The 15,148-nt window shown below is 42.4% G+C and overlaps 1 protein-coding gene and 1 pseudogene across 1 annotated transcript; one reads left to right on the forward strand and one right to left on the reverse strand.

Moving 5' to 3' along the window:
- Positions 1-492: 492 nt before the first annotated feature.
- LOC109827619 lies at positions 493-1,564 on the forward strand. Its single transcript, XM_020394636.1, has one exon. It carries the CDS (start codon positions 512-514, stop codon positions 1,337-1,339), a length of 828 nt encoding a protein of 275 aa, XP_020250225.1. The 5' UTR covers positions 493-511; the 3' UTR covers positions 1,340-1,564.
- A 7,976-nt stretch (positions 1,565-9,540) lies between these two features.
- LOC109827624 lies at positions 9,541-13,179 on the reverse strand (annotated as a pseudogene).
- Between the last annotated feature and the right edge of the window lie 1,969 nt (positions 13,180-15,148).

The following is a 15,148-nucleotide window of genomic DNA, read 5'->3' on the forward strand; positions in this document are numbered from 1 at the left end:
ACTTTCTCTATAAATACCAAAACAACCCGCTCCAAAATTCAAAACCTAATACACTGAGTTGGTCCGCCCGCGCAAATTCCCGTCTCCAACTCGTCCACCAACTGTTCGAAAAAAACCCCCAGAGAATCAAAATGCTCCGCTTTCTATTCCTCCACTCTAAGAAAAGCCCCAAACCGTTACCAACGTCACCATCTTCTTCCTCGATTTCGACCGACACTAACCCATCATGCTCCCTCACCATCCATTTCCTCAAAACCTCGTGCTTTCTCTCCCCCTCGACCGCCATCTCCACCTCCCAAAAGCTTAACCTCAAGAACAGCGCAAAAAAGCGGGCGTCTCATGTGGGTACCGTCGCTCCTCCACTCCTTAAATCCTAGCCACTTCGCGCCGCCACTGATATCTGCCAAGTCGTTTGCGCCGCGCACCGACCCCAACGGTCGTCGCTGCTCTTCGGGCCCGACCGAAGCCCCAGCAGACCCTAAACCGCAAACTCAGACTTCTTTTGCGCTCCATGCGCTTCTCAGGCCCCGCCCTCCCCCCTCTCATCTGCTCCGTCCCCAAACTCTTACAGTTCAGCCTTGATCGCCGCCTCATCATCAACTTCAACCTCCTCAAAACCCTACTCAAATCCGAATCCAATGCTATATCTGCTATAAAATGCTCTGCCACTCTCCTCGTCTGCAACCTCGATCGGACCGTTTTCCCCAAACTCAAAATCCTAGAAGATTTTGGGGTTCCAACCAATGTCATTCTCAAACTCCTTACGACCCAATCAAAATCTCTTATGGACCACCACCATCGGTTCGATGAGATTTTCGAAATGGTCAAACGGGTTGGGATCAACCCGAAGAGCCCATTATTTGCACACGCCCTCGTGGTGCTTGGTAAATTGCCTGAGAGAGCATGGGTGAGAAAAGTTGAAAACTTCAAGGGGCTCGGGTGGACGGAGGATCAAGTGATTGTTGCGTTCTCGAAGCATCCTTACTGCATGACTGCTTCAATCGAGAAGATCAAGAAGAACATGGAGTTCTTCAGGGAGAGGTTTGGGTGGTCGCCAGAGTACGTGTCGAGGAGTCCGGTGGTGCTCTCGTTTAGTTACGAGAAGAGGGTTTTGCCTAGGTCTCGGGTTTTCAGGGTTTTGGAGGAGAAGGGGTTTTATGAGGGGAGGATTGGAGCTAGGCAGCTGATGATGGGGGATAAGGAGTTTCTGAAGAGATATGTGTTGAAGTATTGTGAACAAGTTCCTGAGATTATTGATGATGACATTAGGGGTAAGATTGAGCATTTTGGGTTGATTATAGGAGGTAGTGAGGAGAATATTTTAGCCGTTAATTCATAATTTGGTGTTTGTTGACCATCAAACTTAATTTTGTGGGTGATGAGTTTTGGACTTTCTCACTATTGGAGTCATTTGTTGCTCACTTTGCAATATATGAATTAAAACAACGTTTGGTTAGTGTTTTTACTGTTATACTTTGTAGTCAAGACCGCATTTTTTGACTCTAAACTATGTACGACAGCATCCAAGGGTACTTTTGCTGAGTAAATTATTTGTTACATATTAGCGTTTGGTTTTTGGTGGTTGGAAATACATGTTGTTTCAATTGCAGTATAAATCAAAATGCTTCCTTGATTAGTGATTTTGCTACTCGATTTTGTAGTTACAACTATATTTTATGCTCTAAACTATTTAGTTGCAGTTGTACACAGAATGAGGGTGCTTGATGGTTCTCTTAAGGAAGAAAATTTCCATTTAAACTCATTCCGCTTTTTATTTTTAAAAACCGACCCACTCTCATTGTATTTCTAGGAACCGACCCATTTCGTGGTCACATCAGCACCGTGGCCATGAAATGGGTCGGTTTTTTAATCTCTCTACTAAATAGTCGGGGTTGCCAACCCCGACTATTTTGCACGCCCCTGATAATATACAAGCTAAATTAGTCGGGGTTGGAAACCCCGACTAATTTAGCATACTGTCTAATTGGTCGGGATTGGGAACCCTAACCAATTTGAAAGTCCTTTCGAAATGGTCGGGGTTCCCAACCCCGACCATTTTGCAGAGCTCTTCCTCCCCACATTCAGCTGGAAAATCGAACTCCTGTTAATACATATCAATCCACCAACTAGTGGTACACATTTATCAATCTACAATGCAATCACAATCACAAATAACACACATTTGATCAATCAATAATCGCAAACATTCATTTCACTTAATAACACACATTTGATCAATCAATAATCACAAACATTCATTTCACTTACTAAAAATCCATATTCAATCGGATACATATCATGCAATTCACATACTAATAATCAATACTCAATCAGATACATAATATTTAGTTTCAAACGCAAAAAAATCCTATCAAGTATATCGAAACTTAACAAATATTTACAACTCCCTCTCCCTCTCCCTCTCCCTCTCCCTCTTCTTCCTCTCCCCCTTCCCCGTTCACCTTCGATGTGAGCTCGGATGAGATCATCGTCCGGTTGTGTGTGAAGTTGGGAGTGCATGACATCCTCGTCGACTCGAACCGGGTGTGAACATTCGGCTTGAGTCTGCTGAGAGCCGTCAGCTTCATTATGTGCATGACTTGAGCCTGCCCAAGTGTGTTCTAGGAACCATCGACGCCCGTACTCAATTGGTCGCTCCTCACGTCCATCACGTCTTGCATTACGCGTCCTCTGAATAGCGGACCGAATCTTTTTTATCATGCAAAGGGACGTGTTCCTCGGCTCTGGCTCGGTAGTCGTTCGCAATGCATCATGCGCCATAGTAGAAAGCTCTTCGAGCTCTTGTACCTATAAGATAAAACCCGAAAGAAAATTATTATCAAATGGATGATGATAAAATAAAACTCATAAAATAATTGTATATTTTGCTTATACACTTACTGTCGCGCGCCTATGCGGAAGCGTTGTACGCACACACAACGAACTTGAGATCACGGAAGAAGAAAGCCACACACTTGCACAAACCAAGCCAATTACGACAAATCAAACCAAACACAGAGATATACGTGGGTCGGCAATTGCCTACGTCCACGGGGAGAGGATGGAGAGATTTTACTATATGGAGGAGAAATATAACGGGTTACAACTCACAAAATCACTCAAATATAACCCTAACCAAAGTTCTCAACTCCCTCACAATATCTCCCTCTCAAAGTGCTCAAAACAATGCTAATTCTCTCCTTTTCTCTCCTTGAGAAACCCTAAAAAACGTGGTCCTATTTATAATAAAACACAATCCCAAACAAAGGAGGATTCTCATACAAAGGAGGATTCTAAAAACGAGTCTGCCACACCCTGCACCATGAGTGTGGCAGAGGGTGTGGTGCAGGACAGATTCTGTCACACCCTGCACCGTGGGTGTGGCAGAGGGTGTGGTGCAGGACAGATTCTACCACACCCATGGCAGACAACACACCAGGGTGTGGTGGAGTCTGTTTTGGATTATTCTTCATATTTTTCACAATTCCTTCGCCGTTTTCACAATTCTCCACCTCGGCGAAGTGTTCCCAACACTGAGCCGACACCAACATGAGCACCAATGTGTCGTCTCTCTAAACTCGGCTGCACCAATGTGGTTGCCTACGTACCCCCTCTCCCAAGGGATCAAGCCGCCCGTAGTTCCTCCAAATGACCGTCAACGGCCTCAACAATCACGAATGTGCAACAAGTTTCGACAATGATCAAACTTGTTACTCGGAACCCCGGCATAATCCGAATCAACATAGCCAATGCATAGCTGCCCACCTGTAGTGTCCCGCTCATAAACCAAACCAACATTGAGCGTACCTAGAATGTACCTCAAAATCCATCCACGGCATCCCAATGACCCACTCCTGGATCGTGCATGTATCTCGACACCATGCTCACCTCCTGTGACAAATCCAACCTCGTACATAACATCGCGTACATCAAGCTCCCAACTGCGCTCGCATATGGAGTCTTCGTCATCAACTCACGGTCTTCAACTGACTTCGGTGAAAGGCCAGCTGAAAGCTTCAAATGGGCTACCAAAGGTACATCAACTGGCTTCGTATCCATGCTAACATGGAATCGTTATAGAACCTTTTTTCAAATAAGCCACCTGTGTCAAACAAATCCTGCCCTTCTTCTTGTCTCTGTCGATCTCCATCCCTAAAATGCGCTTCGCCTCGCCCAAGTCCTTCATCTCAAACTCATTCGAAAGCTGAACTTTCAACTCATCTATAGCTGACCTGAAACTAGAGGCAACCAACATGTCATCGACATAAAGCAACAAATAAATGTATGCACCTCCTCTCAACTTACGAAAATACACGCAATGATCAAACTGGCTCCGAGTGTACGAATGACCAAGAATAAAACCATCGAATCGCCTATACCACTGTCGAGGAGACTGCTTCAAACCGTATAGCGATTTCTTTAACCTGCAAACCAACTTATCTTTCCCTGCAGCTCGGAATCCCAATGGCTGAGTCATATATATTTCTTCATCAAGATCACCATGAAGAAATGTTGTCTTCACATCCAACTGATCTAACTCCAAACCATACTGTGCCACCAAAGCTAGCAAAATCCGAATTGACGAATGCTTCACCACCGGAGAGAAAACATCATTGTAGTCAATACCTTCCTCCTGTGCATAGCCCTTCGCAACCAACCTAGCCTTGAACCTCACTGGAGTGCCCTCAATGCCCTCCTTCTTCGTGTACACCCACTTGCACCCAATCGCCTTCCGCCCCTTTGGAAGCTCAACAAGCTCCCATGTATCGTTCTTGTGAAGAGACTCCATCTCCTCCTGCATAGCCACCTGCCACGAATCAGCCTCCGAACTCTGCTCGGCCTCTCTGAATGTAGTAGGCACCATCTCATCGATACTCTCCACCGGAAGTGCATATGCAACTGTGTCGGCATACCGTGCTGGCACCCGTATGTCTCTCCTCTGTCTCCGTGCTGTAATAGAATCCTGAACCTGAGTCGTCGGTCCCTGATCCTGCTCATGAGTACCCGTATCCTCCGCATCACCGTCATGCTCGCCTGGCATCACCTCAGTCGGTACTCTAATGGATACTGCACTATCTGGACTTTGTGGAGCTGCATCAATCTCCACCACCTGCGAAATCTCCTCTGTCGAGTCGCTCTCCACCTGATGAGAGCTGGGAAGCTTCAAGATAGAAGCCTCATCGAATGTGACGTCCCTACTCAGCACAATCTTCCTATCAACTGGATCCCAAAGCTTGTATCCCTTGACATCACGCTTGAATCCTACAAATATGGCCTTCCTAGCTCGAGGTTCCAACTTATCAGTTCTAACATGATAATATGCAGGGCAACCAAATACCTTAAGCTGGTCATAGTCATGTGCTGTCTCTCCCGACCACATCTCCATAGGGGTCTTCCCCTCAATCGCAGATGAAGGCAGCCTATTAATGAGGTGGCTCGCATAAGAAAGTGCCTCAGCCCAAAAGATCTTCTCCAAACCACTATGCGCCAATAAACATCAAATCTTCTCCAGCAAAGACCGATTTAACCTCTCTGCCACCCCATTCTGCTACGATGTATGACTAACTGTGAAGTGCCTCTCTATGCCCTCTTCTCGACATAGCTGCTGAAAGGGGTCCGAAGTATACTCGCCGCCGTTGTCGGATCGCAACGTCTTGATCTTTTTCCCAGACTGCAGTTCCAATCTCTTCTTCCACTCCACAAACAAATCTAGGAATTCACTCTTATGCTTCATGGTGTACACCCAACAACGCCTAGAATAGTCATCAACAAATGTGACGAACCAATGTCGACCACCAAGTGATGCCGTCTTGGTGGGACCCCAAACATCTGTGTGCACGTAGTCCAAGATGCCCTTCGTCCTATGAATGGCCGTCCCGAACTTCACCTTCGTCTTCTTGCCAAGAACACAGTGCTCACAGAACTCAATCTTTCCACTCTTGGCTCCCTTCAATAGTTCCTGCTTGCACAAAGCCTGCAGTGACTTCTCTCCTGTGTGCCCTAACCTGTAATGCCAAAGTCTGCTCATGTCCGCCTCTGAAATAGCCGAAGAAACATGGCCAATCTCGGTGCTCCCCTTCAGATAGTATAAATTATGACTGCGGACTCCCTTCATCACCACCAAATATCTCTTAGTAACCTTCGCTACAGCATCCTCAAAGGTCACCCTGAATCCCTCGCCTCCAAAGTCCCAACTGAGATAAGATTCTTCTTAAGTTGAGGAACGAATCTCACCTCCTTCAACTCACGGACTACTCCATCGTGCATCCGAATCCTCACAGTACCTATCCCATAAACGCCACAGGATTGATCATTTCCCATGACAACAACACCCCCATCGAGTCTCTCAAATGATGAAAACCAATCTCGCCTAGGAGTCACATGATAAGTAGCGCCAGAATCAAGCATCCACTCCGATGCATCCAAATGGTTCACCTCCGGAGTAATCAAAAGAGAAAAACTCGAATCATCGGAATCATCGTCTTTCGCAATATTCACCTCATTGGCCTTCGGGCTCTTTTTCTTGCCATTCTCCTTCTCCTTGAGCTTCGGACAGTCTCTCTTCCAATGTCCCTGCTCCTTGCAGAATGCACATTGGTTCTTTGCTAATTGGTAGCGGCTTCTTGACTTTAACCTTCCTCTATTACCACCTTTCTGATATGAGCTTCTACCTCTCGTCGACAAGGCCTCTCCTGAAGTACTAGCGCGGGAAGTCTCCTTATCCTTCCTCCTCAAATCTTAGTTCGTCAATGCGTTAGTCACTTCACTATAAGTGATAGAAGATCTCCGGTTCTACAACGTAAGCACGAAGGTATCATACTCCTCATCCGGTAAGAAGCCCAAAAGAATAATAGCCTTGTACTCATCTGTGATCTTCTCATCCACATTCGCCAAGTCCGACAACAACTTAGTGTAGTTGTTCACATGAGCCACAAGCGAGGTGCCTCTGGACATCTGAAATCTGAATAATCTTCGCAGCAAGTGCAACCTGTTCTCAACACTCTTCGTGAGATACTTGTTGTTGAGAATCTCCCACATCTTCATTACAGACGTTACCCCAATCACATCATATTTCAGTTCCTGTTCCAAACAGGACCTGATCACCCCGCAAGCATTTCGATTCATCTTTTCTCATATCGCCTCTTCATATTTAGGTGGCCTCACATCGACCATGATGGTCTCCTCCAGATTTTGAGCATTGAGCGCATCTTGTACGTCGCTCATCCATAAATCAAAATTTATCTTGCCGTCATATTTCACTACACTAATCTTAGTGTTCTGAAAACCCACTTGAACTGTGCCTGTTCCAAGAACCAAGCTTCCAACTGAATCTTCCTCCACCTAATCCAAAACCCTAGATCTAAAATCTGAGCTCTGATACCACTTGTCGCGGGCCTATGCGGAAGCGTTACACGCACACACAACGAACTTGAGATCACGGAAGAAGAAAGCCACACACTTGCACAAACCAAGCTAATTACGACAAATCAAACCAAACACAGAGATATACGTGGTTCGGCAATTGCCTACGTCCACAGGGAGAGGATGGGGAGATTTCACTATATGGAGGAGAAATACAACGGGTTATAACTCACAAAATCACTCAAATATAACCATAACCAAAGTTCTCAACTCCCTCACAATATCTCCCTCTCAAAGTACTCAAAACAATGCTAATTCTCTCATTTTCTCTCCTTGAGAAACCCTAAAAAGCGTGGTCCTATTTATAATAAAACACAATCCCAAACAAAGGAGGATTCCCATACAAAGGAGGATTCTAAAAACGAGTCTGCCACACCCTGCACCATGGGTGTGGCAGAGGGTGTGGTGCAGGACAGATTCTACCACACCCATGGCAGACACCACACTAGGGTGTGGTGGAGTCTGTTTTGGGTTATTCTTCACATTTTTCACAATTCCTTCGCCGTTTTCACACTTACCAACTCTCTCTCAACTGGGCCTCTTGGTATGTACTCCTTAGGGGCTTTGTTCTCCTGAAATATCCACCTGCGAGTAATCCCCTAATACCACCGCAAATATACACCTAGGTCAGGTGCGTCAGCCCTCTCCATCACTAATGTTCCTCCCTCAACTCCCACCTCCCGATGTAAGCATGTCGAATATATTCCCAATTTGCATGATGTGTACCTTTTCTGGGATTTTGCTCTATTCTCTCCACAAGGACCGAAATATGTTTTTGTAGCCCAAATTGTATCATTTAAATGCAAAAAATCAAAAATATTATCAATTACAACCCTAAACCCCAATTACAACCCTAAACCCCCAAATCCTAAACCCTAAAATTGAAACCCCCCCCTCCCAATCCTAAACCCTAAATTTGAGTATTCTATGCTCTAAATGTTTAATTTCAACTGCAACAAGAATAAATTTTCTAAATAAACCACTACAAATAGAGTTCAAACCTTAGAAATTCGTTTTTGAGAAAAAATCATACATTTCTACATGTAAAAATAGGAGAGAATGTAGAAAAATTACCACTCAGAAGCTTCATGATGAAATTCGGTTGAAAATTAAGGCTGAAATCCAAGTTTTGTGACAAATATGGGTTTGGGGAAGAAAGGTTGAGGGCTGAGAGTGTTTCGGGGCAGCTGGGAACGAGGTGGGGAGGTGGGGAGAACGATTGGGGGTTTTATAGGGGTCAGGCCCAAGGGTCAAATAGTCGGGGTTGTCAACCCCGACTATTTGGTCTCTTAGCCATTTCTAGCTCGACTCGTCCGTTGGGGACAAAAGTCTCTGCTAAATGGTCGGGCCCCAACCATTTCGAAAGGGCTTTTGAATTGATCGGGGTTCTCAACCCTGACCAATTAGACAGTGTGCTAAATTAGTCGGGATTAGTAAATTAGTCGGGATTTCCAATCCCAACAAATTTAGCTTGTATATTACCAGGCGCGTGTAAAATAGTCGGGGTTAGCAACCCTGACTATTTAGTGGCGAGATTAAAAAAACTGATCCATTTCGTGGCCACGGTGCTGACGTGGCCATGAAATGAGTCTGTTTCTGTAAATAAAATAGGAGTGGGTTAGTTTTTAAAAATAAAAGTAGTTATATTTGTTGCATCTTGTGCTTGTTCCTTTGTCTGAAATGATTCACATGCGTACTTATGGTCTAAATGAGAACTGGATTTTTTTTCTGACAGGAATTATTTGTTCTGATGTGATTTTTGTCATGAGCAGTTGCCACATGGTACTGGTAGAATACTTGCCTCTCTGTTTGGTTTCAAGCGGGTCCAGTTTAAGCTGTGAAATTTTGTAGTATAGTTGTTTGTCTCTCTTGAGGATTATTATTATTTTCCCTACGGTTGTTTCTCTCTCTCTTTACTTTTCCGCTTTCAGTAACAATATGCTTGCGTAAACATTCACTCAATATTTCACCTACATGCTGACTCGGATGCATTCACACATTCAGGTCCCTTTTAATCCGTTGACAAACAACACCTTAATGATTAAAAAACAGTTGTATATAAACTATTCGACTATGTATAAGAGCTTTAACATTAAAACAATTAAAAGGACCAAGATAAGACCAAAGATGCACAATTCCTCTGCTGCTCTTTACAGGGCCTCTCTTCTTGCTTCCCTCTCTAAAAACGAAAACCTGAAAACACTACAAAAACTGCAACCAAAGAAAATACCCTTTGCCTTAGGAACTGCAGCCAGAGTCTGAAGAGCAAATGCTTGTTGGAAAAGTGCAAACATCTTCAGCATTACTCCCTTCAGAGCTTGTTACCTCTTGACCAATCTGGGCCGCACTGACCCGGCCCATCTCCCTACCTTCCCCTCCAGAGCTACCCTCAATCTTCCCCGAATTATCCGAAATGCCACCGGCACCCTGCCCACTTCCACCTTGACCATGAACACACTCACCACCACCGATATCACTGATATCAAACAAACAGTCTATGTCATCGACAAACCCGTTATCGAGATCGATGTTTGAGTACGGATCGAAGCCCGAGCTCAGGCACATCGTGCTCCATGACATATCATCCATTGCCTCAAACTCTGGCATCGGCATTGGAGTGTAGGATTCTTCAGTTTGATTCATGGGCTGAGGACTTGGTTGAACTTGTGCTTGTGGTACAATTTGTTGTGGCTGCTGCTGCTGTTGCTGTTGTTCTTGTTGCTGAATGAGCAGAGGAAGAGTTAATTGCTGACCAAAGAGTTGGTGGGTTTGGATTTGGGTTTGGGCTTGGTTCGGGCGTTTGATGTAGAGATTGGCATCGAAATTGGTTACAGCGTTTGGGCCTCTGTATTCAAGGGCAGCGATGTCATAGGCTCTTGCTGCTTCTTCTTGAGTGTCTGCAAATTTTTATCAGGAAACAATCGGATGTCAGTCTCATAAGGATAAGGGCTTTGTATAAATTTTATTTTATAAATTGAGTTTATGGGAAAATGTGAGAGAAACTGAAATTTCGTATTATATATATGATTTAGACCAAAATATTTTGTAAAGAGAAGAAGGAAAGCGGAAATCCCGCTGATTATAAAAAGGAAAAACTGAGCATTCTTATTTTGTTAAATGAGCCATCAAGAATAAAGTACTAGCGAGGTTTATCCTACTAGTCACATCAGAGCTAGTGAAACTTATGTTGTAATATTCTTGGCAACTCAATCTTGCTAAATTACCAATTTATGCCCTAGTGTTCTCTTATGAAAATTATAGTATAACATTTTGGTCCAGTGTATTTACAGGGGTACTGTCATGTTCTAGATTTAGAAATGAAATTCAGTAAATAAAAGTTGACAGCGAAATATCTTCTCTCTTGTATTAAAGAGAAGATTTCACATAAGTAGCCTTTTTTCACTGTCAAACAATAATGCTAACCACCGAAAGAAGACACAGGGGAAAACTGGCTTGTTTGGATTGAGGGGAATGAGGGTGAAGGGAAGTTAGGGGAACCATTCACCTCCATTCACCTTGTTTGGGAACACTTAGGAGGTGAAGTTACTTCACCCTAGTTCCCCTTGGTTCACCCCCTAATAGTATAAAAATTGTTACCCCCCAAATTGGGGTGTAACCAAGGGGAAGGGAATTCCCTTCCCTTCCCTTACCTTCCCTTCACTCGGTTTCCCTTAACTTCCCTTCACCCCCTACAAATCCAAACAACCCGGAAAATCTCAGCAAAAAGAAGAAGAAAAGAAAAGAAAGGATAATTATATACCATCTGATTTCTAGAAATGGAAATGCATCGGTAAATAGAAAAAAAGAAGATTTTGGGGGAAAACAAACAATCTCCATTGAATATACACCTAAAGCTGCTAATATGTTTGCAATCCCAAAGTCATAAAACTATGCATTGAATTATGTTGTTGCATATTAAAATATCAAATAATGTCAGTTAATTTGTGGTGGTCGGCAGCATACTATATTCTGCTGTATAAACTCTACAAGACTGGAGTGAGAGCTCACGTGCCAAGCACACACAACAGCAACAAAAAGGGGTTCAAGCAGCACGTGCATTGATATCCACACTGTCCTGAAAAAGGACAAGATCCGCTGCTCACGTGCCACAACCAGAAATGGAACGGACAAGAACCCAACAAACTCCGTTCACAAAATACTGCAACAATCTCACTCTAAAATGCAACTAAGATTTGTACTTGGAAATTTCAGTGCAATTTGCAAAAATCAAAGTCACAGATAAAAAGAAGTTCTAAAAAGTGAAAGACAGCGAGAATTCATACTGAAAGTTCCCAAATATAAATATTTGTTGCCATAAACACGACCGATCCTCGCTTCCCATCTCCCGTTATGATGGTGCCTACAGAAATATTGACAATGTAGCTCAAAGGAAGTTCATAGATTGAGCGTAGACATAATCTTAATCATAACCTTCTATTATTTTTAAAATTGCCATAAAATGGCTCTGTACAGCACAAGAAAACGTTACCTCTAAATTTTCTTTACTAACTAATCATTATCGTCTGTAAAATAAATAGTGGATAAAATGATTAAAATTGAAAACAGGCATTATCGATCATTTCATTTACGATCTAATTAATCAGCTTACTTCTGTACTTTGAACCTTGAATTTCTTTTTTAATTTTGTGAAATACTTGATTTTGTCAAAAATGCCGTGCATATATAGATAATCAACCAAAAATAAGAATGGTCAAATGCACGTACTGATCTAAAGACAGATAACTTAATTAATTATTTTTAAACAAATTTAAAATGGAAAAAAAAGGAAAATTACTTGGCCACCCCTCTGTACTTGGAGGCCCCCCTGGAGAAGCCACTGCTCCTGCGGCGCAAGCTGGCCAGATACTCCTCTCTTGTCAATTTCTGCATCTCCTGATACTCTTTTGTATATGTACTTAACTGCAAATAAGTACATTTTTTTATTTTTATAACATATAAATAAAGTCAAAAAAAAAGGAAGAACAAAAAAAAAAAAAACACGGCAACAACAATCTTAAACTCCAATCTTTATGATCAGCCATATGGATCCTACTTCCTACTCTAAGTTTAGCTTAGTTAACAACCGTCTTCTCCGTTAATTAAGTTAACTATTATTCTAATCAGATCCTAGTAAAACTGAAATATAGATAAAAGTTAGGACTTACAGGGAAATTTAGAACAGTTCCAGGCCCCCAATAATCATAAGAGGAATCCAAAAGCAGTAAACTTTTTTACCGTGACAAGTGCTGGTGACATACATACCTAAATAAACTAAGCAGCAGCAGAGACAAAGGCACCACCAGATCACCATCATGATCAGAGGGGAGGGAAATCAGAAAAAAAAATTTGTCAGAAAAAAAAAAGATTTTGTACTTGTTTTTATGCTGATCTTTATGCTGATCAGTCTACGAGTTTTGTACTTGTTTTTATATTACAAGACATAAAAATATAAGTTAATCAGATTATTGTTTTTTCTTTTTATAATTACCTTGCCTGCCCTTCTTGTGCTGGACTTGGTTCCAAGAATGTTTATCCCAGAGATGAGCTTCAAACCTCCCTGTCCACCTGTGCCTAAACTCAACATGCATTAAAAAAAAAAAAAGAACGGCGTAGGAAGGAAACGAATTAAATGAAATTTTTTTGGAAAACCAAGTACTTTGTTACTCCTCTATATACAGAACTCCTCTTGGGCTGGGCCGGGCCGGTGGCCGTCCTCCGGGCTGTCGCGGCTCGCGGCTTCGGCGGGCCCTCGGCTTTTTAGCGGGGCAGCTGCTCTGCGACGGGTTCTCCATTTTGGGTTTTTTGGTGGGAACGGGGAGTTTCTGTTGCTGGTGATGGTGGTGGATTTGTAAGTGAGAATGAGAGGGAGGAGATGGGCCCGTAACGGGTGCTTTTCCTCCCTCTTGTTTGAAGAAATTGGGCAAACTTAGCCAGGCGAGGGTTGTGAGTTCTCAATGGTGGTTTACCCAATGAGGAGAAAATTTTTACAGGAGGTGAGGGGGAGGGGGGTTTGTTTATTAAGGGTTTTGGTTGTTAGTGTGGGGTCCATTAATAGTGTTGAGGGGTTAGAGAGAGGGTTTTAGAAGAGAACAAAAGTGAGGGAGAGGGTAACACTTGGATGAAGGGTACCCCATGCTCCCAATAGGACTGGTGGTCTCCACTGCAGCCTCTGCTGGCAGTCTGTTGCAGCTCAAGAGTTTCTTTTTATCCCTCTCTCTCTCTCCCCTATATATGTGTGGGGAGGCGTTACAGGCATATCGTCGGGTACACTTCCGGTCACACCCCCTCTCCTATCTACAGTGCAGGGGCTCCACTTGAGATTTTTTAAAAAATCTCAAATGGGACCCCCTGCACTGTAGATAGGAAAAAATCTCAAGTGGAGCCCCTGCACTGTAGATAGGAGGGGGTGTACCCGGAGGGTGTGCCTCTATCATTTCTTATATGTGTGAGCGTGTGTTTGTTTTTTTTATTTTTAACTTGAATGGAGGTTGATGATCTGATTTTGAATTCATCATCAATCCTTATATTTTGATCATGTGAGTCCTTTTTCTAAGGAAAAGGCATCAACTTCAGCTAATTGATGATAGAAAAAAAAAACTGATATTTATAAAGAAGTTTAATCATCTAAGTCAGATCGTACGTAGGAGGAGACGAGCTTATTTTGCTTATTGAAAAAAAATATATTTTGTTGAATTACTTTTGTAAGGTTGATAAGCACCGTTCATTCGTGTGCAATTAATATAACGAATGTAGTGAAATATTTGTGAAAATTGTTGTCATATATACCGGTGTTGTTTATTGAATATTGACGTGTGATGTTCTATGACATGTTATGAAGTTTGAATTAGAAAGTTACAACATTACGATTTAGCTTCCTAATAAATCATTGACAAAGTAATTAAGACTTGTCATATCCGTTGGGTTGTCGTATTCTCATGTTAACTATGATTCACGTGTACTAGCACTAAAATTTTACTACTCAAGGTATCCGTTGGGTTGTCGTATTCTGATATTAATAGATGATATAGACGTATTGGTATTGGTCGGTCAGTTTTGTCTGAATCTGGTCAAATAGATTGAGAATGGCAACTTGTCCCCCGACCAAAGTAAGATCTTGCGTATCCCTTTGGTTTGTCTCGCTCGCCAACACAAATGACCAATCAACGAGCAGCAAAGTTTCTATTCAACACCTATCGGTAGTAGGTCAGTTATCCCTCTCTGTATATGTATACGTTTCTATTGATAATTAACACGTGAATTATTATGTCACCAAAAAAACATCGGAATGGCACGTGATATAAACCAATAATAGAACGCATTAACCAATAAACATCAACTTTCTCTTTGCACCCTTTAGGGTGAAATGACCATAATAGAATGGAATGAAAGAATAAGATTAATGTAACTGATTCTAAATATTTGGGATAAAAAAATTTCTTAAAATGAATTTACGAGAACTAAGTAAAGAAGAATACATTTTTCTTCTTAAAATGAATTTCAATAAAATTTAACCTTGTTTAGTAAGTATATTCTAATAGAAGATTCTATAAAAACTAGGATTGTCTCCCTTCTGGGAGATAAGGGAAATGAAAGGAACCAAGTGGATCTTAAGTTGTGCAGGCAACATTTTTTCTGGCGCAAATTTATTTGAGCTTGTATTTTCTCAGAAGTGGTAAGACAAGAGACTAAGGGCGTTGAACTTAAATATGTACAACGTGTCAACGCA

This window comes from Asparagus officinalis, unplaced genomic scaffold (genome assembly GCF_001876935.1).
Source record: "Asparagus officinalis unplaced genomic scaffold, Aspof.V1 AsparagusV1_Un326, whole genome shotgun sequence".
Classification (NCBI taxonomy): Eukaryota; Viridiplantae; Streptophyta; class Magnoliopsida; order Asparagales; family Asparagaceae; genus Asparagus; species Asparagus officinalis.